The sequence below is a fragment of the Neopsephotus bourkii genome, unplaced genomic scaffold, assembly GCF_033783945.1.
Source record: "Neopsephotus bourkii isolate Nb327-2 ecotype Australia unplaced genomic scaffold, CSIRO-AGI_Nbou_v1 NB_1279, whole genome shotgun sequence".
NCBI classification, from domain to species: Eukaryota; Metazoa; Chordata; class Aves; order Psittaciformes; family Psittacidae; genus Neopsephotus; species Neopsephotus bourkii.
In genome coordinates this window covers 2569677-2591665 of record NW_026901764.1, presented here as the reverse complement: position 1 = coordinate 2591665, position 21989 = coordinate 2569677, and the positions used below count along the sequence as shown (strand labels likewise).

At 37.1% G+C, this 21989-nt stretch overlaps 1 protein-coding gene across 1 annotated transcript in view; it reads left to right on the top strand.

Annotated features, from left to right (window-relative positions):
* The window catches only part of CUL3 (cullin 3), a 62148-nt gene that overhangs the window by 28682 nt on the left and 11477 nt on the right, over positions 1-21989 (top strand). Inside the window, exons 3-10 of the mRNA XM_061365171.1 lie at positions 1697-1810; positions 9403-9563; positions 10979-11093; positions 12468-12696; positions 14236-14381; positions 17168-17344; positions 18164-18334; positions 20292-20399. Coding sequence (XP_061221155.1) covers positions 1697-1810; positions 9403-9563; positions 10979-11093; positions 12468-12696; positions 14236-14381; positions 17168-17344; positions 18164-18334; positions 20292-20399 — 1221 coding nt within the window. The remainder of the gene's footprint in view (positions 1-1696; positions 1811-9402; positions 9564-10978; positions 11094-12467; positions 12697-14235; positions 14382-17167; positions 17345-18163; positions 18335-20291; positions 20400-21989) is intronic.

The window sequence follows — 21989 nt, the reverse complement described above, 5'->3', positions numbered from 1 at the left end:
GGATTATTGAGATGGATGTTACAAAGGCATGCTGCCTCTGTGTTGTTTAAAAAAAATCCCTACCCTGGTTATCTGTGCTTGTAAACTACACAGGCATTTAGTTTTGGTTTGGTAAATTTTAGTAGTGTGGGTGATCTACCAAATAATGTTTCCAGTGTTTTTCCATATTGACTAAAGAAGTGAAAGCAGCTATGCCATGCTTGTTTCTCTTTTGGAAGATTTTGCACACTCTTTACAAGCACAGTTGGTGAAGTTTTTAATGCGTATTTACATTTTAGCTAAAACCTACATAGATTGGGTGACAACAGAGCACACCTTTGGGAAACCCAAGGGTAAATAATAATCACTATCATAAGGAATGGCACTGTGACTTACACTTTCATACTGTGTTTTCCAAAAGTAAGCAGGAGGGGCCTTGCTCAGGTTTTGGGAGTAGGTGTCTGAAGATTTTGCAGAGCTTTGAACAACCTACAAACATATCTGTATTACCTAGATTCAATGAAAAGGTGAATATTACAGGTATAAGTTTCCACAGCTTCTCCAGAGACCATTATGTTTGTATGGTATGCTATGCTATGTTTCTGGTTCATCTAAGTTTATGGAATATATATAGTAGTGTGGCAGACTGTTGTTTTTGCCTAATAACATTGTAAAAATTAAATGACAGAATGAAGTCTGTCAGATGGTTGTGTCTGATGTTGGTGCAGCTTGTGGCTGCTTGTCATGTGTGTTTTGTTTTGCTCTTTGAATGCTCTGTACTATATCACACAAGTATAAATGCAAATCTGTAAATGTAAAAATATGTTCTGTTCCATTACAAAAAAGACAGGATGTATTCTGCAAGTTGTGTCAGAAGTCAGTTGACACACTGAAACTCTGGAATATTTTTCTTTTTTACATCCCTCAGGTTTCTCTTTTACATGTGTTTAAAGCTTGAGCACTGTTGTATATGCCTACTGCATGAAAATCAATATATGGAACTGAATGTTCTCTATTTTTATGAGTGAGGAGTAGTAGTGTCAAAAAGAATAAAGCCTGAAATTGTTGGGACAAATGAATCAACTAACACACACATTTGTAAAATGATGACTTTAGTTTGTAGTATGGAGTCTTGTTGTTGGCAATTAGAGACTATTAGTGTAAGAGACTGGTCTTTACCAAGTGATTATTTCCTTTCAGAACTGTTGTTTGCTGTAACTTTATGCTGTCTCAGCATGTCTTTCTAAATGTCATCATGGCCAGTTTTCCACCTGTACTTTTGTTTTAACATTCACCAGTACTACCCAATAATCTGAGGTTACTTGTGGTAGTAACATTAACATTAATGGGCACACTATAGTGCAGGAAATGAAACATCTGAGGAGTTGTAGAAAATATTTTTAACATTAGAGCTTTCAGGTATTCCCTTGAAATGTAGTATCCATGTTTATTTTGTTGCTCTTGTTTCTAGCCTGTTTTTTCTTACTTGTGTGAAGTCTTATTTTTCCACAGAAGTGAAGTACAAAGTAGGGATGGTCAGCCTCCAGGAAATGCAAGAATTTGTTTGGAATGTTCAAGTTCATAGAGGAGCAAGATTTTATTTTTTTTTTTCTTTTTCAAGCAAAGCTTGTTGAAATACAGGTGGTGCAGGAGAAACTGACTTGGGTTTATGACAATGTGCTGCTTTCTTTTTTTCTTTTTTTTTTTTTTGCTTCAGGTGCGAGAAGATGTTTTAAACTCCTTGAATAACAACTTTCTACAAACACTAAATCAAGCATGGAATGATCATCAAACAGCAATGGTGATGATTAGAGACATTCTGATGTATATGGTGGGTATTCTGCTTTTTCACACCTTTAACTTGATGCAGTAAATTGTCTCTTGTCAAAAATGAGTAGATGAGCTGCAGGGGTAAAAAACCAAGGCATCCTTAATGGTCTTGTTGTCTTGTTCCCAAGACTGTCTGTTCCTTGTTTTGAATTTGCTGTGTGCATGCAAGACTTATTACAGGTGTGTGATAAATTATAATTGGATTCTTCTTTCAGGTTATCTCATTATCACTTGAAAAATACACCTGAAAAGTGGTTGGAATTCGCAATTCTTTAAAAATGTCAGACCCATTCTGGCAAGTTATAGATGGTTATTTGCATGTGGTGCTTTCTTACTGTGGGAAGTATGGTGTAACATGTCCTGAAACTTACAATACAGTTCTTTAAGCTTAAGGGTTTGAAAAGGGTAACTTTGCTTAGGTACAGTCTGTGTCCTTGAATGTTGAATTTTAATTTAATCCTTTGCTATTCATCTACAGCTTGGGTACAGTATTAAGCACTATACATAGTTTTTAGTTCTAAAAGAAAAAAGAAAAGCATTCCTTGCTTAATAGCTAATAGAAAAGGTCTTTTTTGAGAGAGAGTGCCTTAGATTTTTGTGTCTGGATTGTTTTATGCTTTAGGTAGTTGGTATATGTTTAAATTGCCAGAGTGGTGGGCATGTTCAGAGGATGCAGGAGAGTATATTTTTGCATAGCTTCTAGCCAAAGGCTTTACCTTCAGGAAGGAAAAGAAATATGTGTTGAAATACTGTGGTTTGTTTGGTTTTATGTAAAATCTTGTTTTCTGAAGTGTCATGCTGAAGGTAGCACTTCATGCAGTATTAAGGCAGTGAAGGTCAGGTAATGCTTTCTTTTTATTTGTCAAAAAAAAGGTGGTGATCTGAGATTGTACTCTTACCTGCTGCAGCTGATGTTAAGATCTTGTAGCTCTGAAAGTTTTCATGCTATAACATTGAACTTCTTTGTATTAGCTGTGAAATCCTGCTTGGTTAAAAAGCTACTAGAAGCTGAGGAATTTGAAAGAGTAATTGTTGAAGCCATACAGTTTAAATTTTAATTATTTTTTTTTAATGGATTTACTGGCTTTTGTGCTGTGGGGTTTGGTTTTGGTGGTTTGGTTTTGGTGGGCTTTTTGGAGGGAGGAGTGGTTTTGTTTGGGTGTTGTGTTTGGGTGGTTGAGTTTTGGTGTGGTTTTTTTTTTTTAAGTTGGGAAAAGGCCACATATCTAAAGATAGAGAACTGGACAACACGCCTTCAGTGATAGTTAATGATCTGTGTGTCTTATCTTGGAAAAAGAAAGATTGAGAAATTCTCATTTTGAAGATGTACGATTTTTACTATGAGAAATCCTGGAATCACTAATATGTCCTCTACAGGACAAATACAAATCAGTTGCTGCTAGGTGCATCTGGACAAAGTCAAGAGTAGCTAATGATTAGAATAATGTTCACCAAAGCTAGTGGTAAATTTTCAGAGACATGAAGACATGGAATTCAGAGCTTTTTAAGGGAGTAGCTGATTATGTTTTAGCCATATACATAAAACTGATACGTTTTAGCCATATACTGTGTATTGTTTCAGTATAGAAAGGGCTGGATGCTTCAAGGTATGTAGGTGGTCAGAGAGGATAATGCAGTATTATCTGTTGCTCTTGAATTCAGTAAATCTTTGACCCTTCAGGCAGGGTCAGAGAAAGCTGTCTTACCAGCTATTCCTGTTTTATTTGGGTTTTTTTTTTGTGTATTGACCAGAATATTGAGGACGAAGCGTTCCCTTTGGGGAAGGGTTACATGCTTCAGTTAGCAATTTTGGGGGGAGATGAGACCTATTTCCTAAGTTGTTTTTTTTTTTTCCTCAGGAGAGCAATGTCTTTTGTTTGAAGCTTGCAAGTGCAGTTAGGACAGTCTTCTCTTTTGCCATTGAAATTCCAGAAGATGGAGACCTGCAACATTTGTGCAAGTGTAAATTGGACTTCACTGTATTTATAATTTAGATGCAGAACAGAATAAAAACCAAAGAAATTTGAATATATAGTCTTTCGTGAGCTGTTTGACAGTTCCTAGTTTCAAGTGAGTGTGCAGTTGAGACCTCTACTTGTACCAAAATGAGACCCAAAGAAAGAGAAAAGAGGGATCCACAATAAAATGTATAGTGTAAAAGTAAAAATATAGTAATTTTTTATTTCAGAATGATTGTATAAAGTTGTCAAACTTTAGGAGCACTGATGTCTGTTAAACATAATGTAACGTGGGGTTTATGATTATAAATTGGATCTTTATTAGAACTGTCTAACGCAAGGAACTGAGAATGGCCAGACTCCCTCTTTTCTTTGACTTGGAGTGCATAATACAAATCGTCATTAGAAAACACATGCTTTTTTTTTACAGATTAAAATATAAGCTATGGTTTAAAACAAGACTAGTCTCAAAAATTTGAAGTTTCAGCTTTGTCACTAGGGTGTCCTGTTGAGTCAAAGGTGTTTCTGCTCATTGGAAAGAGACTAAGAGCAGGAAACTTCTAGTCTTAGTATGTGTTCGTTCAAAAAGCTTGAAAAAGCTGCTAGTATCACAAAATTATAAAGCAGGGAACATCTGTCAAAGATGAGACCTGACTGCTCTTCAACGAAACAATTTTCAAGAACTTCATAAAATAAGGAATGATTTGTTCTTTTTTATTACTTTGAGTCTAAATCAGATGTAGTTTTATAGTGATACGCTTGTCAGACATTGTTTATACTTTTTTATTCAAGTGCAGCTAATATAACTTACATTTAAAGTATTTTAAGAAAACCAAACACTGTAAACTCAGTCACCAGGCACTGTTAATTGATATGCTTGTGTTCCACCAGAAGTATATTCAGTTATATAATGTTTATAAATAAAAGATAACCCAGTCCTTGTCCTCGTATCTTGTAGGCTGTTCTAATTCCTTACCCGTTGGTTTCAGGAAACGTACCCATTAGGTACCCAACAAACCACAGTCTGACATTAGTGAACATTTAGCGTCCTCTTGAATTCTGATCTTACAATCGCTAGGCTGAAGAATGTAAGAGCGTACATTTTAAACTACATCTGGTTTAATGCCGTGTATGTTTTCAAGTTTTTCACCCATTAGCTCCTGTATGATCTAAGTCAAAACAAATACCTTTTCACCTTAATTTTCACTCTGTTTAATTTTGCCACTTCTAAATTACAACTAATTCAAATAGATGTTTTTTTAGAAAGGTATATGTTTTGTACACTTGGGGTTTGTGCATTGTTATGTGCTGTCTGGGGTTTGTGACAGGATTTTGTTTTACATGCACAACACTCGTAAAGCTTGCCCCATAGCTGCATTTTTAAGCATATTGTCTTCTCTTGTGTCATGGTTACTGTCTGGTAAGAGTCTGCTTGGTTTCAGGTCTGTTGCACTTCCACTGTAAGGTTTTGCAACCTCGAATTGCACAGTAAAGCCAAATCCAACTTTCTTGAGACATTCCAGTTTCCACAATTGAAGTTTACATGGTTCCACTGTATTTTGTAGGGTACGTGCACTAGCTCTCCTCCTTCTGTTTTACATATTTAGGCTACAGGAATCAGTGCCGGAATAGATCTCTGTAAATTCATGGCACTACGTAGCAAGCAGTGAGGTACCAAAGCAGTGAAGTCGTGTCCTAAGTAGCGTCTTCAGTGAGTCAAGCCATGTACTAAGACATGTTGAAGTAGTGAAGTAATAATGTACTGCACTTGGGCATATCTGAAATTCAGTCTCACTTTTGGCTGCAGCATAGGTAAGCATACCTAAAGTAGTTTTTATTTAGCTACTGTATGTAATAGGAGCAGTGGAAGCTCAGTTGTTCGGTCTTCTCTTCAAGCTGCGTAAGTGTATTTTTGGAATGTTTTGGGGAAACTGGGCTAAACTGGATTCTGTGGTGTCCTTTCTTTACTATTTGTACTTAATAAATTTAAAGTAATTTCAGATATGCAAGCACAGCAGTCACACACCCCTGGCTGCGTTATTGGCATGTGGGTAGTGCCAGTTAAGCAGTGTCAGAAGTGAACAATTACTGTTATGAACACAGCTGTGTGTTTTGCAGAGGGCAGAGCATTCTCTTCTTGCCTGTGAAGTGCACAAAGCTGGTGTCTTGATTTAAGCTGGTGCTCACAGATCTGCAATGTGAGTTTTGACCTTAGGGCATATGACTCTTATTGTTCATGGCTTATGCACAAGGTAGTAAGGAGAGTGTTGTTTTTATTTTGAGAACTAAGATCAAAGGACCTTTCGCTCGCTCTCTCTCTGTGTATATATCTGTATCTATATACACACAATGGTGTCTGAAGGCTACATCATCCAGGTGCATCTATGCAGAGATGGGCAAAATGTGGCTGGTGATACTTAACAGTAGGTAACTTGGTTTATTTGGATTCAGAATTATTCTGCAGTGTAAGCAGCACTGTAGTTCATGAATAATTGCTCTCTGAAACTCCACCCTTGTCTCCTGAGAGTTACTCTTACCTTAAGTACCTGCTGCTTCTCCCTGCAGGAAGTGATTGCTGTTTGGTAGCATGTAATCTTGTCAGTCAAACCTGTTCCCAAATGGGGCTTCCTGTCTCGAAGACTACTTTTTTTTTTTTTCTTTTTTTTTTTTTTTTTTAGGTTGGGAGAGCTTCCAGTAAACAGTAAAAGCGCTTTGTTACCAAGAGTAAGCAAATCGGCAGTATCAGAAACATTAATGCTGCTACTGTGATTTGGGTATTGTAGAGCCGTCTGGCTTTCTAAAGCGGTGTTGCTGTTACACTGAGACAAATTTCTAGTGCAGTTACTATTTCATAGTGGCAACATTTAGCAGTGCCACAACAGAAGCTGTGCAGGTGAGTCAGGGCCATGGCTTTGATTCATTTTGGTACCCTGCTGCGTGTTCTTCAGAAGCCTGAATATTCTTTGATAATAATGTGTATATTCTCAAGTCATATTAGACACTACTTTTTAATTTTCTCTTTCATCTCTTTGAAAGTGTACTTTAACCTCGTCTTTATTTAGAATCATATTTCTTTCTGTTCTTGGGGCAAGTGTGTGAATAAGGGAGTGAAATAAATAATTCTTTCTAAATAACAGAAAAAAATAGGATAGCGTATTCCAGAGATCTAGAGTACTATGTGTTATTAAAGTGACTTCATTAGACCAATTACTAAACTTTTCCCTTTGAGGCAGAACTGAGCTTGCTTCATGAGCCACAGAGTAGGCACATTTGACCTGTTCCCATCTTGGTTTTTCATTTAAATGAAGTGCTGTATGTCTGAAAGGAGTGAGTAGGAAATCAGTCATGAACACAGTATTTTGCATTCCTTTGGTCATCAGCTGGCAATCTCGCATATAATTAGTATATGAATAATTTTGCCATGTAAATTCAGCTGCTGCAGTAGTAAGGGTGTGGTGTCAGTTCCTTATGGGTTGTTGTTTGGGGGGGTATCTAATTGCAGAATTTATAAAAACTTAAAATTCGTATTTTTTTTAATACTCTGGAGCATAATCTTTTTTTAATAGCTTTGTTCTCTAGGTGTTTGAGTAACTTTACACTTTAATTCTGAGTGTGGTAAAGCACTTAAGAATTGATGGAACTAGTGAAGAAGCCAGTTTTTATACTCTATTTCAAACATTATATTCCATTTTGAACATTGACCTCCATTCTTTATAGAATTTGTGGGGTTTTTTTGTTTATAGCTGTATAAATATTCATAAAACCTTATCACAGATCTGTGAGCTGTACAAACCCCTTAACTTTCTCTAATACAATAATCCTGAGGCTTAAGTGGTAGTAAAGCAGTATTTTTAGTAGTTACCCAAGCTATTACATTAGAAGAATGGATTATGTCCTGACAGAAATGAAAAAGTAATCATTGTTCATGTCAGAAATAGTTTGTAAAATAAAATTTCTGTTCTTAATGTTGTTTTAAATGGGCTTACCTGGTACAGCACTACTGGATATTAAGTGAATACACTGATTTTCTGTCTGCTACTAACTTTATTAATAATTTTCCTTTTCTAGAGAGTTGGTAAGTTGGGAAAGAGGAACAGAAAAGGGGAGACGAATTTTTTGAACATTTCTGGAAGCAGCAGTAAGAAACTCAGGGTGTCTCCTCAGCAGTGTCTCAGTCCACTCTGGATGATGGTTTTTCGGTTATACAGACTTGGAACACTGTTCTGAGGACCATTCTCAATTTGTAAATGTAGATAGTATAGGGGTAGCAGATGAGAAGCTTGATTGTTTGTATATTCTAAGATTATATAGGGAGATAGAATTTAAACCCATATAGATACACAAAAATTGTTCATTCTTTGCTGCCTTCTTTTTTTTGGGGGGGGGCTGTATGTGTGAGATTTTAAGGAAACAAGATAGTTTCAAGATACTTGCTCAAGTTGAACAAAAGTGAATTTTGGGGGGGAGGGGTGCAGCAGAAGTCCTTATGTACAATTTTACAATAACAATTTATAAACATTTTGACTGTAACTATTCTCATTTGGGCTTTGCTTTTTCTTTTGCTCACCTAATGTTGCTGTTTCAGGAAATTTCACTGAATATTGAGGGGGAACTTTCTGCCTGAAAGGGCGTGGTAGGAAGATGCATGGGAAATGGTGGAAGTGACTTATTTTTTCTCAAAGAACAAAAAGGGGTGGATGGAAGTGGTTTGAGTAGGTAAAAGTAAATAATAAAGTAAATAATGAATAAATAAAGGTAAAATCTCTTGAGTAGATAACTAAAACCACCCCACCTGGAGTACTGAATTCAGCTCTGGGGTCTCCAACACAAGAGGGACATGGACCTGCTTGAGTAAGTCCAGAGGAGGCCATGAAGATGATCAGAGGGCCGAAGTACCTCTTCTATGAAGGCAGGCTGAGAGTTGGGCTTGTTCAGCTTGGAGAAGAGAAGGCTCTGAGGAGATCTCAGGGTAGCCTTTCAGTACCTAAAGGGGCCTACAAGAAATGTGGGGAGACTTTTCACAAGGGCCCACAGGACGAGGGAATGGCTTTAAACTGAAAGAGGGTATAATTAGATTAGACATTAGCAAGAAGTTCTTTACTATGAGGGTAATGAGACACTGGCACAGGCTTCCCAGAGAAGTTGTGGCTGCCCTGTCCCTGGCAGTGTTCAAGGTCAGCTTGAATGGGGCTTTGAGCAACCTGGTCTAGTGGAAGTTGTCCCTGCTTTTATGGCAGGGGGTTGGAACTAGATGATCTTTAAGGTCCTTTCCAACCAAAACCATTATCTCGTTCGATGATTCTGCGATACTTTCAGGCTGTGCCATGAATTTTGTCGGTGTTTGGAGATTCCCCTGCCCACAGACTAAAAAGTGTCAAGGCTGTAGATGGTCCTGGCATGCTTGAGTCATAAATACTGTGTGTACAGCATTCAGCAAAGTAGACTTTCTGTGTAAGTGAAGTTTTGGAAAATGGGACTGATTCTGAATTTGAGGGTATTCATAATTTCATTTTATGGCAAAAGAGGAGAAGATTAATTTGGTCCTTTCTACAGCGGAAATATGACCAATCTCTTGCAATTGAATAGCATGGGTGTACTGAATTTTTAATTTGATTCCTGTATGTTTGCTTTGTAGGACCGTGTGTATGTGCAACAAAATAATGTGGAGAATGTCTACAATTTGGGCTTGATTATTTTTCGAGATCAGGTTGTACGCTATGGCTGCATTAGGGATCACCTGCGGCAAACGCTGCTGGATATGATCGCAAGGGAAAGGAAAGGAGAAGTTGTAGACAGGTAAGATGTCTGTGACTGTCATTTGTTGTAAATAATGCCTGTCATTTTTTTAAGAGTGAATCATGAATGTACACAAATAATTACTTAAAGCTGCATTCCTGATTGCAAGTAAAAATTTTTTTGGAACCTGGAATAATGTATTTATTTGTACATTAAGGTTTAGCTTAATGGTAAATAGAGAAGCTTGTGAATACTTTTTTTTTAATACTTACCTTGTGTTTTTTATTAAGACTTCAATTAAATCTCTCCGTTACTGCTTTGTGCCAGGGCATTTGTTACAAAGCTGAGTATTGACAGTTCTCTGCCTCTTGCTACACTCTATCTCCTCTGTAGTGAGAGATGGCTTAATTTTCTTGTACCTTTGTGTGTGTGTGTGTGTGTTTTGGGCAGAGGGGAAGGTTGGTATTACTTTGGTTGTGGGTTTGTTTCTTGGTTGTGTTTGGGGGTGGGGATGTTTTGTTTTGGTTTGTTTGTTTGTTGGGCTCTTTTTTCTTCTTCATATTTCTTACTCATGTTTTGACCGATCTAGTTTTGGTAGTTCACTTACATCTCTGAGCTTTCAAATTTGTTATTGCGTTCTCCAGCCAGTTTAGTAGACGCGAAGTTTTATGCCACACACTGCACATACTGCAACTGGAGTAACTTTGAATTTGCAAGTTTTCTTGCGCTTCTCTAGTTTCAGAGCAGCTGTTGGGTGTGGAGATACATAAACTCCATGCTACTTTGGCTGCAGTTCTGGGACTGAGATTGCCCAACACACTATTTATGAAGAGAAAAATACTCCTTGGCAACAGCTGTGTATTGTCCCCTACTGCCAGAAAGTGGAATTTTTTCCTGGATGCAATTCTTTTGTTTTCACATTTTATTGATGTGTTTCTGTGCCTAACCAAATATTTAATTTGCTGATACATTTTTATTTTGTGGCTTGTTTGGGATTGGCTTTTTTTGTGTGATGTGGGGTTTGGGTTTTTGGGTTTTTTGATTTGGTTGGTTGGGGTTTTTTTCAACCAGCCCAAACCCCCAAACTTTGCACAGTACCTTCCATCTGTGCAATTGTTTTGAATTGCTCAATTCCAACCTATGTGTGCAGTTTTCTTTGAAGTAATATACTTGTTATTTTCTTGTCTGTTGAAATATACTTAATAGTTTTCCAAGTTAATAAAACTTGAGACCTGCTTCCCAGTGTTTAAAATATTTAATGAACATTGTCAGCTTCTTAGTTTAGAACAAAACCAGCCAATCTTGTTCCTGTACTGTTTTTGAAATCCTGTCATGTACCATACAGATTCAGGATGGCCTTGCTGTTACTATATTTGACTGAAGTTTGTATTTTATTCTGAGTTGTTATTCTGCTATGTACCCTGTTTTACAAGCATGTAGATTTCTCAAGTTGTTAACAACTTACTTTTTGGCAGAGGCGCAATAAGAAATGCTTGCCAGATGTTAATGATTCTAGGTCTTGAAGGAAGGTCAGTCTATGAAGAAGACTTTGAGGCTCCATTTTTGGAAATGTCAGCAGAATTTTTTCAGGTACAGCAATGTTGTAATATTGTTTGGAATGTCATCAAAACTGTCTGGAATTGTGAGAATTGGTTGTACTTTTAAGTAATTGCTGCTTATAAGTATATCCATCACCATTAAGCGAAATGAGAAAGAAAATAACAAACTTTGGAAAAAGTAACACAAATTTTACAGAATTACCATAATTTGAACATAGTTCAGACCTACTTATGCCAATAAAGTGTAAAGTAATTATCATGCCAATCTTGTGCCTGCTTTGGGCTATTTCATGCAGCTTAGTCTATCTCTGCATTGCAGCCACAGTCTTTTTGAAACACAAGTGGCATGAAAGGTTCAAACTGTTTCAGGCTGGGAATTGAAAGGGGAGACTACCTGCCAAACTGCCTTTGAGGAAGCTTTGTTTCCTTCATGGTTTCTGTATTTGTGGGTTCATTTTTTGTAATAAAATAAAGTGAATGGAGGAATTCAGTTAATCCAGATGGCTGTCCTTTTGTTGACCAGCTACTGAATAACACATTTTAAATATTTCGTGAGGATTTTTTGTGAGGTAGTTTTGGAGAAAAAAGCCAGTTGAATGGTGGTTGCATTTCCATCTATTGTTGGAAACTGATAGAAATTGTAAAAGCATGTTATCTAGATAAGATGATTTGTCAGACTCCCAATTCTTATGCAGGATCTACTGTCATATCCTCTTATCTCCAGCTTTATTTGAAAATCAGAAACATATGTTACACGACTTAGAAGTCATTATATTCTGTTTTTCTTTGTTGCTGCATAAAATGAAGAGAATCATAGAATAGTTTGGAAGGGGCCTTCAGAGGTCATCTAGTCCAACCCCCCCCCCCCGCAAAGAACATGATTAGTTTTATTTAAGCTTTATTTTTTGCTCTGTTTTGGAAAAAGTTATCTTTCGTCTGAAAGACTATGCTGACCAGTGTGGATAATAATGGTTTGACATGGAATAATGTTCTCAGCATTAATCACTAATGAGAATAAGAATTGTTGATCCACACAACTCATAAATATGCCATAAACTGGTATTTGAAAGGAATTTTTGCCTTTTCCCTCTCCCCATCCTTCTGTTTTCTTTGAACATGTAGCTAAAACTGTAGTTGGTAACTGGAAGCTAAGTTGGCTTAGGTTGTTTTATTATGAAAAATACTACGTTCATATTGCATGTACCCCCTTGTGTATGCAACACAGCATAATAGAACCTTTATTATGTGATAAACATGTATATAAATCTTGGGGGTATGATGATCTCATTTCTTGGGCATGCTGTTTGATTCCAACTTGTTTATAAATGCTGATCTGAAATAAATAGTACATTTCCTTTTCTGCTTTTAAAAAGAAGCCTAAAGTATTAATTTGTGTTAATTGCAGATGGAAAGTCAAAAATTTTTAGCTGAAAACAGTGCTTCTGTATATATAAAGAAAGTAGAAGCTAGAATTAATGAAGAAATAGAACGGGTGATGCACTGTCTGGATAAATCAACAGAAGAACCAATTGTGAAAGTTGTTGAGAGGGAGCTTATTTCGAAGCATATGAAAACCATAGTGGAAATGGAGAACTCTGGGCTTGTTCATATGCTGAAAAATGGGAAGACAGAAGGTAAGACTGCATCGTGTGTGAGACAGAAATACGATACTTCTTACTGCTTTTAAACTTAGGATAAATCAATCTTAAAAGTTGTGTTCCTGTGTAACTGTAAAAACACTTTGGTGGCTCCGTTTCACAAATATCTGAGAATCTTCAGAGACTTGGAGGGCTATTAAAACACAGCCCGTATGTATAACCTGTTTCTATTTAGTTGCAGACACAGGTAAGCCAGGTATCTCTTTAAGAAAAGTACAAATTTATGGTAATAGTCTTTGCTACTGGTTTTCCATGAGCCATTTTTTTACTTTCAGTCCTCTAGAATGCAGCTGTCAAAATGCGTGGAAGTTTTTTGGCCCGTAGGCAGTTATTTAAAAAGTACTAGTGTAAATGATTTACTTAATAGAAGTATTGTGGGACCAATTCTTGGGGAAGGGGCTTTGCTGCAGAGAAAAAGTTGGCTGTTTTTAAAGGGTATGTAGCAGCTTATTGAAGTGGTTGAAAAAGAAGGACTCGGCTTGGTTTGATTTTCCTGATAGAGGTTAATGTGGGACAGAATGACTGAATGAAAGTTACTATGGAAAAAAATAGAGCATAAGTTTCGAAAGCAGCATAATGAAGAGAGTGATTGTAGTATCTATATTTAGAAACTGGTGCTCACGCTAAAGCCCTGAGAATGGGGAACAGACTTGCTGCTTAGAGTAATGGCCTTTGTTCGTTAAAGCAGCTTCACAAAGTGGTAGTGACAGAGTGAGCAAATTTCTTGGCTGGAAGAAAAAAGAATTACTATATTGGAAAGGAAAGTGATGATACTATATTTAACATTCTTTTTCTTTAATATCTAGTTAAGGTAGCCTTCAGGGTAAAGGTACAAGGATATTGAACGGTATTCTTAAGTTAGAGGGATTAGTTTAACTTTTATAACCTTGGTTTGATTTAGTTAAATACTTGAGAGAAAATACTTCCTGCATTGTGAAGACAAGATTTCACATAAACGCACAAAGATGATTCTCTTTTGGAAAGTTGTGTTTAACCTAACTTCTCATGATTTTAGACAGATGAAACAAAGTAGTGTAAAATTATATGGCTGACTTGAAGACAAATATCAATTAAACTCAAATTTTTACCAGTTTTTGCTTTTAATACAGATACAAGCATCTGTTTGCTTTACCTTAGATTTTGACACAACTTTTAATGCAGTATTTGACTTTTAGTCTTGGAAGCTGCATTCTTACATACCACTGGAAAACATAATATTACTGAAGCTTGAAGTGTGCTGTCCTTTAGTACAAGCATCGACTTCTGCTGGCCAGGGTATCAGCAATAACACATTCCTTGCTGCAGACAACCTAGAATAACTGAATGCAGTCTTTGGGTTGAATTTCTGACTTCTGTGGTCATCATGTTGTCAGGAATGAAGGAAAGAAGATTCTAGTGCCTGAGCTGTTTTGGGCTACTTTTGTGGCTCAAGTGGATGAACTTTTGTTGCTGTGTTTTCTATGAGTCAGTTGCAGAAGTATAACAGAGTGTCCTGCATAATATCCTTGTTTCCAGACCTTGCTTGTATGTACAAGTTGTTTAGCCGTGTGCCAAATGGTCTGAAGACAATGTGTGAGTGCATGAGCTCGTACCTGAGAGAGCAAGGCAAAGCACTTGTTTCTGAAGAGGGAGAAGGAAAGAATCCAGTCGACTACATTCAGGTAGTTAACTATTTTACCTTTCTTTTCTTCTGTCTTTCCCTCAGTTAACTTACGTTATTGATATTGTAAAGTTTAATATTGATTCAAGAGGGATTCTTCATAATAAGCTATAAGTTTGCTTCTGAATTCTCAAACATGTTTAGAACTCCTTTTTTACTTAAGTTACTTGAAAAGTGCACCCTCAGTTTTTGTGGTTTTTGTAACTGCTTTTATTAAATGACATTCAGGCTAATTACCTAACTGCTGAGAACTTGCATCATCCTAAATGATATTTGCTTCGAGTGACTTACGTGTGTGCTTCCGAATAGCTTTGTAGTGTCCGTTTTATTTAGTTTTATGTAAAATAGCTATCAGTGTTTGAGACAAAAATCACATGACAGTAATTCATGGCAAGAGTAACTGAGAGGTTAATGTGATATAAATCAAACCAAATTGCTTGCTTAATTCTCAGTCTCCCTGAGAACAGAACACTTTTGCATGTTGAAAGACATAAGTGTTCATTCTTCTCTCACTAGAAGTGATGTGTGCCATTAACTTACCAACATCACAAGATATGCTTCAGGAGTGTTTGTCATCTTTTTTCTCCCATTGTCTCTGAGAAGGTTGTTTTAAATCTGCGCATTAAAATCTTTAGAGGTCACTGAACTTTAAGGAGATGTTTTTATAGCTGGAAGATGTTTTATACTTAATGGGAAAATGTTCATTCATTAAACTTTTAAGATTTTACTTTTAAATGTGTAGTTGTTCTTTGTGAGAAACATTCAATGCTGTATGCCTATCACCTCTACTGCTTTATTTGAAATCAGTAACTTTGCTAGAACTGGCTACTATTAGAAGAAGCCATTTGAGTGTAAAAATATTGTTGATTGGATTATCAATTTTCTGGCAATGCTGAAGCAAACTTCTTACCAAGCTTAGACAAGAATCACCTCTCCAAGGATTGTTAAAAAGAAGAGAGAACACCCTTTGAAATTTATTAGGCTTAATGATTAAGGGCTGTTATGCTTTTTGTGATGGTATGATTAAAAAAAAAAAAGGCTAATGATGTGGAAAATAAGTGTCTGGATTACTTTGAAGTGATTTGCACTCCCTTTACATCCTGATGAACCTAAAAGAGGAGTATCATTAAAAATTTAACTGAGAATGAGTTAAAAATTTAATTCTAAAGATGCTATTGATTTTTTTCGTGCTACAAAAGCGAATAGCATAATGAAGCTGAAGAAGACTTAGAGCCATAATGTGTGGGCTTTGGCAGAGCTCATTGTCTCAGCCCATTAGTATGTACACCGACCATCTCATGAAGATACCCTAGAGAGGAGATTGATACATGATTACAGCTGAACCACCCCACACACACCCCCAAACAGGTTTATCCTTCACTACCTTTGGGACAATGGAAGAATAGAAAAATACCTATGAATTGAGAAACCTCACTCAGCCGCATTCATCTGAATCTTTCAAGGACTTAAACAGCAGTAAGATGACAGACAAGGAAGTCACAGTATGCCATCGAGGAAAAAACTTCATCAGAGTCCAGCAGTGCTTCTGCATCATGACATCGCCAAATGCTGAGCATAATTGGCAAGATGATTGCAAAAACATTGCCAGGGGATTAGATTTAAAACTTATAATAATTTGAAGGGATGTTGAAGTGCTGCTGTAATTTAAGGTACTAACAGTTTCTCCTGTTTAACACCAGGTTGTTCAGATGGTGTACTCCTGGAAGGGAGACATAAGCTAACCTTGGTTAACAGAAAGATAGTGGGATTTACTTTGAATTTAAGATTTCTAATATGCATTAATTAGCCTGTCTAAAGATCATTCCTTTTGAGTGAGACGGTGAGTTCCTAAGAAACATTACTACTTCTTTAAGTAGTTCTTGAATGGCTTCTTTAAGTAACCACATATAAACTATTTAAGAAACAGGATTTTAAGAGCATTTAAGGTGAACAGTTTTTGTGGGCTCTTGTTACCCATGATAAATTTAACTCTCAAATGAAATTCCCGCCCTCCTCCTTGCTGTCTTAGTTATATCTAAACCCTGTGCATATCATATATAGTTAGCAAGGTGCTCAGGTGATTTTAAGATGCTTCCCCCTTCTGCACTCAGTTGTTTTAACTGGGTGAAGATGGTACAAACTGTAAAAATTATGTTAAGGATCTAATAAATTTAGCTCAGAGGAAGTACTTTAGGCCTGTGAACTTCACACTATGATAACCGAAGAGCTATTGCTTGTATCTAACTTCCGTATGTTCACAGTGACTCTTACAGATCAGTAGAGAAACATGTGACTAAATAATGCAGTGTCCTTAGATTGAAATTAGAGGGGGAAAAAGCCTGCAAGATTGGGCCTGTTGTTGCAATCTGTTTTCTCAAACTTGTTTAAGTAGCCCTAGGGATGTAGTAATGGGTGTCTAGCCCCAGCTTTCCTGCATCCTGAATTTATGATAGTGACCTTGTCAACATTACTCCAACTAGAAAAAGCTTAACAAATATGACAAATACCTCTTTTAAGTTGTGGATTTAAAAATAAAATCAACCTGTTTAACAAGGGTAATAAAAAACTTCCTTAATCTTTGAGTAGCTTGTTAAAGCAAACTGCTTGAGTATTTGACACCAGTATGTTAGCCAGCTTATCTGAAAATTGCTTCTGTGCCAAACATAGAGAGCTTTGCAGAATCTCTGACTGTACATGTGGTCTTTTCTGTAACTTCATTTATTACTGCTGTTCTGCAACTTCTGATGTCACATCAGTGAAAATATTTTTGCCTTTTTTTTTTTAAAGGGTTTACTGGATTTGAAGAGTAGGTTTGACCGCTTTCTGCAAGAATCTTTCAATAATGATCGACTCTTCAAACAGACTATTGCGGGTGACTTTGAGTACTTCCTCAACCTCAATTCTAGGTCTCCTGAGTACCTCTCATTATTTATTGATGATAAGCTGAAAAAGGGAGTCAAGGGAGTAAGTATAAATTAAATTAAAAGATTATGCTCTTTGTCATGGAAACGTGGATGAAATTAAAATAAGCTCCTTTCTGAAGAATTAATTTTTCATTAAGATAACTGGCAATACTGCCTTAAAAATATGTAACACAATATGATCTCATAAAACTTTAGATAGAAACTGACAGAAATGTAAGGTCTTTTGCATATCAGAGGATTATTACCTATCTGTCTCTTCTTTCTGAAGTACAACTGTGTTCTTCAATTTTACTTCATAGCTTCTTTCATGAAATTTTTTGAGGTATGGCACCTGGAGCTGGATAGGATGGTTCAGCTGAGGCTTCAGTGGCTTTGAATAAAGCTGAATATTATTAGATGCATCTTATGCTTTGGCAATCAAGTAGCAAGTTGTACTTATTTATAAAATAAGTAGTCATTTTATTTGTTGTGGCACTAGATAGGCTTTGCAAATGAGTCTTAACATATAAAATCTTTAATTCTTAGCTGATTTTCCGTACTTACAATGCTGCATTCCATCTGTGCTTGCTTTTTAAAATACTTAAAAACTTACCCAGGAGCTTTTACTGTATTTATTCAGACATTAAACCCTTCTGTCGTTTTCCCTCTCCCTCACAATTGCTTTTCCATCCATTTTAGCTCTTATCTTCTTCTCCACTCTGACTTTGTGCACTGTTCTTTTGGCTCATTTACATGTTGGATGAGTTTTGTGGGCTCCTTTATATGCTACGGCTAGACCATATGCTTGCTGTGAATTACTTTAGGTTGTATAAGACACTTGTGCTAGAATGTTTAAATGAGAAAATTCTTTCTTTTACAGCTAACAGAGCAAGAAGTAGAAACTATATTGGATAAGGCAATGGTTTTGTTTAGGTTTATGCAAGAGAAAGATGTTTTTGAACGCTATTACAAACAGCACTTGGCAAGAAGACTTCTCACGAATAAGAGTGTTTCAGATGACTCTGAGAAAAATATGATATCTAAATTAAAGGTAAGACAGTATCTGCATAACTTTACTTGATTCCCTCCCCCCCAAATACAGTTTCTTTTGTCTTTACATAAGGGATATGTAGATAACATACATCTTGATTGCTATTAAATGCAGATTTGATTTTTGTAAACCCCCAACAGAAAATATTAAAGGCTCTTCTGAATAATTTTGTGGGAAAAAAAAAAGGAAGAAAATATTGGAAAGCACCTGTGATCCGAGCACGATCTTAAAAAACAAAACTAGTATTTTTCACAGTTTAAGACTTTCCAAATTAGAGGATAACTCCTGTTTATCTAGTAACTGCATTTGAAGACAAGGCTGTGCTTTATCCTAGGTTTTCTGTTATTCACAGTAGATTTTCTATTGCATGCACAGTTGTTTTTTTAGTTGCTTCCATCTACAGACTGATGATAAGGCTCAATTCCTTTTTGTTTAAGTAGTTTGAGATAGATCAGGGAAATACAAAATCTTCGTATCGGTGTGTGGAAACACGTTTCCCTTAGTTGCTTCCATTTACTGATTAAATACGCCAAGAGATGGAGAAAAAAATTAAAGCCTAAATGTGAACAGTCCTTGAAGCACCTTCTAAGGCGGCTTCTTCCTAAGTGGCGTGATAAATGTCTAGTTAACTTCTGAACCAGAGTGATTTAATCTTAAAGTCAGACTTTACTGATCATCATTTTTGGTCTTCGTATTCTGTCAGTGAGCAAAGCCTGGTTGCATCAGATTGCTCCAAATCGTCAGTATTAATTACAAATTATCAGTACTAATTCCTTCACAGTTACCTCTCTACCTCTTTAGCCTGGTGATTTAGAAGTGCAGGGGGTACTTTTGTGATATGAGCCATCCATTTTCTTATTCACAGTGATTAGGATGCTGAAGCTAACATACTTTCCTTTGCCATAGGCATCTAAGTATGTGTTGGAAACAGCACACAGTCTTGTAGGCATAACTGAAATGCATGTGTTGGTGCATGTATGTGTAAACATTCACAAAAGATATAATAATCTCACCTGGTAATCTGCAGTAAACTCTTATACACTCGGGGGACAACTGGGTTTTTTCTTACACAAAGTTTCTTTCCCTTTTATAGTATCATAGAATAGTTAGGGTTGGAAAGGACCTTAAGATCATCTAGTTCCAACCCCCCTGCCATGGGCAGGGACACCTTGCACTAAACTGTGTCACGCAAGGCCTTGTCCAACCTGGCCTTGAACACTGATGGAGCATTTACAACCTCCTTGGGCAACCTATTCCAGTGCCTCACCACCCTAACAGGAAAGAATTTCCTCCTTATATCCAATCTAAACTTCCCATGTTTAAGTTTTAACCATTACCCCTTGTCCTATCACTACAGTCCCTAATGAAGAGTCCCTACCCAGCATCCCTATAGGCCCCCTTCAGATACTGGAAGGCTTCTATGAGGTTTCCACGCAGCCACCTCTTTTCCAGGCTCAACAGCCCCAACTTTCTCATCCTGTCTTCATAAGGGAGGTGCTCCAGTCCCCTGATCATTCTCATGGGCCTCCTCTGGACTTGTTCCAACAGTTCCATGTCCTTTTTATGTTGAGGACACCAGAACTGCACAGAGTACTCCAAGTGAGGTCTCACGAGATCATGCTCAAAAGCATGTGAGAGTGTGTGCCTTGGTCTGATAAGGTTTTGCTTTTTTTTCTTTTAATAAGATGGAGGTAGGCAGCTAAAAAGAAATCAGAAATCCAATACTGGAGAAAAGAGAAGGAAAGCAAGTTTCGTTACATGTAGGGTCAGATCCTCATATGAAATATGAAACTTAGGATAAGATTTGAAGTAATACAAAAGGGAATCCCTGTAATCAAATGCAAAAAAGTATCATTTTTAGTGAGGTTTATAAGCTAACTCTTAGTCTTGCCGTTCACATATCAGAAGCTCTGTATTCCTAGTGCTGGCACAATAAGTTATTTTTTTGTATTTTTAGACTGAATGTGGATGTCAGTTCACATCTAAACTGGAAGGAATGTTCAGGGACATGAGCATCTCAAACACAACGATGGATGAGTTCAGGCAACATCTTCAGGCGACCGGGGTAAGAGCGTGTGGTTTGTGTGTTTGTCCTTTTACTTCAGTGCAGACCGTAGACTTTTTTTTTTTCAGTGCAGACTTTTCATCAGTGCAGACTTTTTATCAAGGCTTGTGATTTTTAATTTGTTAGCACATGGGAAGAAGGATTTTGTTAGCACACTCCAATTGTACTTCTTTTACTGTGCTTGTTATCTTACAAACTTCGTTACTATTTCCCGAAATACAAACGTCAGTTCGAAGCTGGAATGGTGCCAATCTCGTTCCACAAAATCCGGTTTCAACTTCCACTCTATCCACATGCTTCTGCAAGGGCCTCCGCAGCAGGAGCCTAGGCGCCGGCCCAATGCAGGGCGGCTGTGCCGCCGCCGGCCGGCAGGGGGCGAGCTGTACCCACCCGCCCGCTCCCTTGTGCCTTGTCACCGTGTCATCACCGGTGTTCTCTTTCTCATTCTTTAAAGGTAACCTACCTTGCGACACGGATTTTATGCTAACAACAAGAAAAATCTTGCGTGCTGCAGGTATTTGGAAAACACACCATCTCGTTTTTAAGTGTGTTGATGCAGCTAATGCCTGTACTAAAAAGCTGACCTGCCCTTTTATTCAAATCACCAAATATGTACATAATTGTCCAATCAGGAAGTTTTATATGCTGTTGTAAAAGTGGACCTCCGGAATGTTGCGTAATGGAGAGATTGCTTATATTTGAGATCGGTTTGCATGCTCTGAACACGCTTTTTCTATACTGATACTCAGTAGCACTTAATAATATATAAGCAGCCATATGGTTTCCTGCAGGTAAGTAAGTCCACTTATCAAGCATGTTTGAATCAGTTTCAAGAATGTGAATGACAGCATCAAGTTTGTGGAAGTACTATGCCCTATGTCCCTGGTTGTACAGGGTGGTCTGAAATCTTTGCTGTCTTGAAGCAGTAAGCCGAATTCTTCCTCATCAGTATGCTGTGAATCATCATAAGTGAAAGAACAGGATGTTCTCAGTGTAGTTTCAGAAAAGGTTGTAGAGGATATGGACAGGTGTATATAAAGGTGCACAGGCAGCTTTACTGCTTTTTTGCTTTAGAGGCTAATCAGGTTTTCTCTCTAAAATGCTTGAAATATTAGTTTCAAGAAAAAGGTTGTTAGAGCACTCCCTGGTTTTAGGTAGCATGTAGGACTTGTACATGGTGGGGCATATGTTAAAGATTCATGTGCTTCACATGACAGTTTTAAATTGAGTTATTAAATTATGTCTCTGTCTTCTTCAGTGTAGCTATGTATGGCTAATAAGATGAATTCAAAATGTTAATAGATATTCTTTCAGGCCTTATTTGAAACTTCATCTTATTCTTGGCAAGGGACCAGCAGTTCACCTGATGGTTGCCTTTGGTCAGCCTAGTCATGACCACCTAACGAAATTTCTGGTGTACTTACTTATGATGGAAATGTATATGTTTATTAGTGTCAATAATATTTGAGAGGAAATACAAACAGGAAGATTTGGGAAATTTTATGTTACTGGTGACTTGCTGGTGGTACTGTGTTTTATACGAAGTAGTCTATTCTACTCCTTTTTAAACAATTTGTGTACCGTGACTAT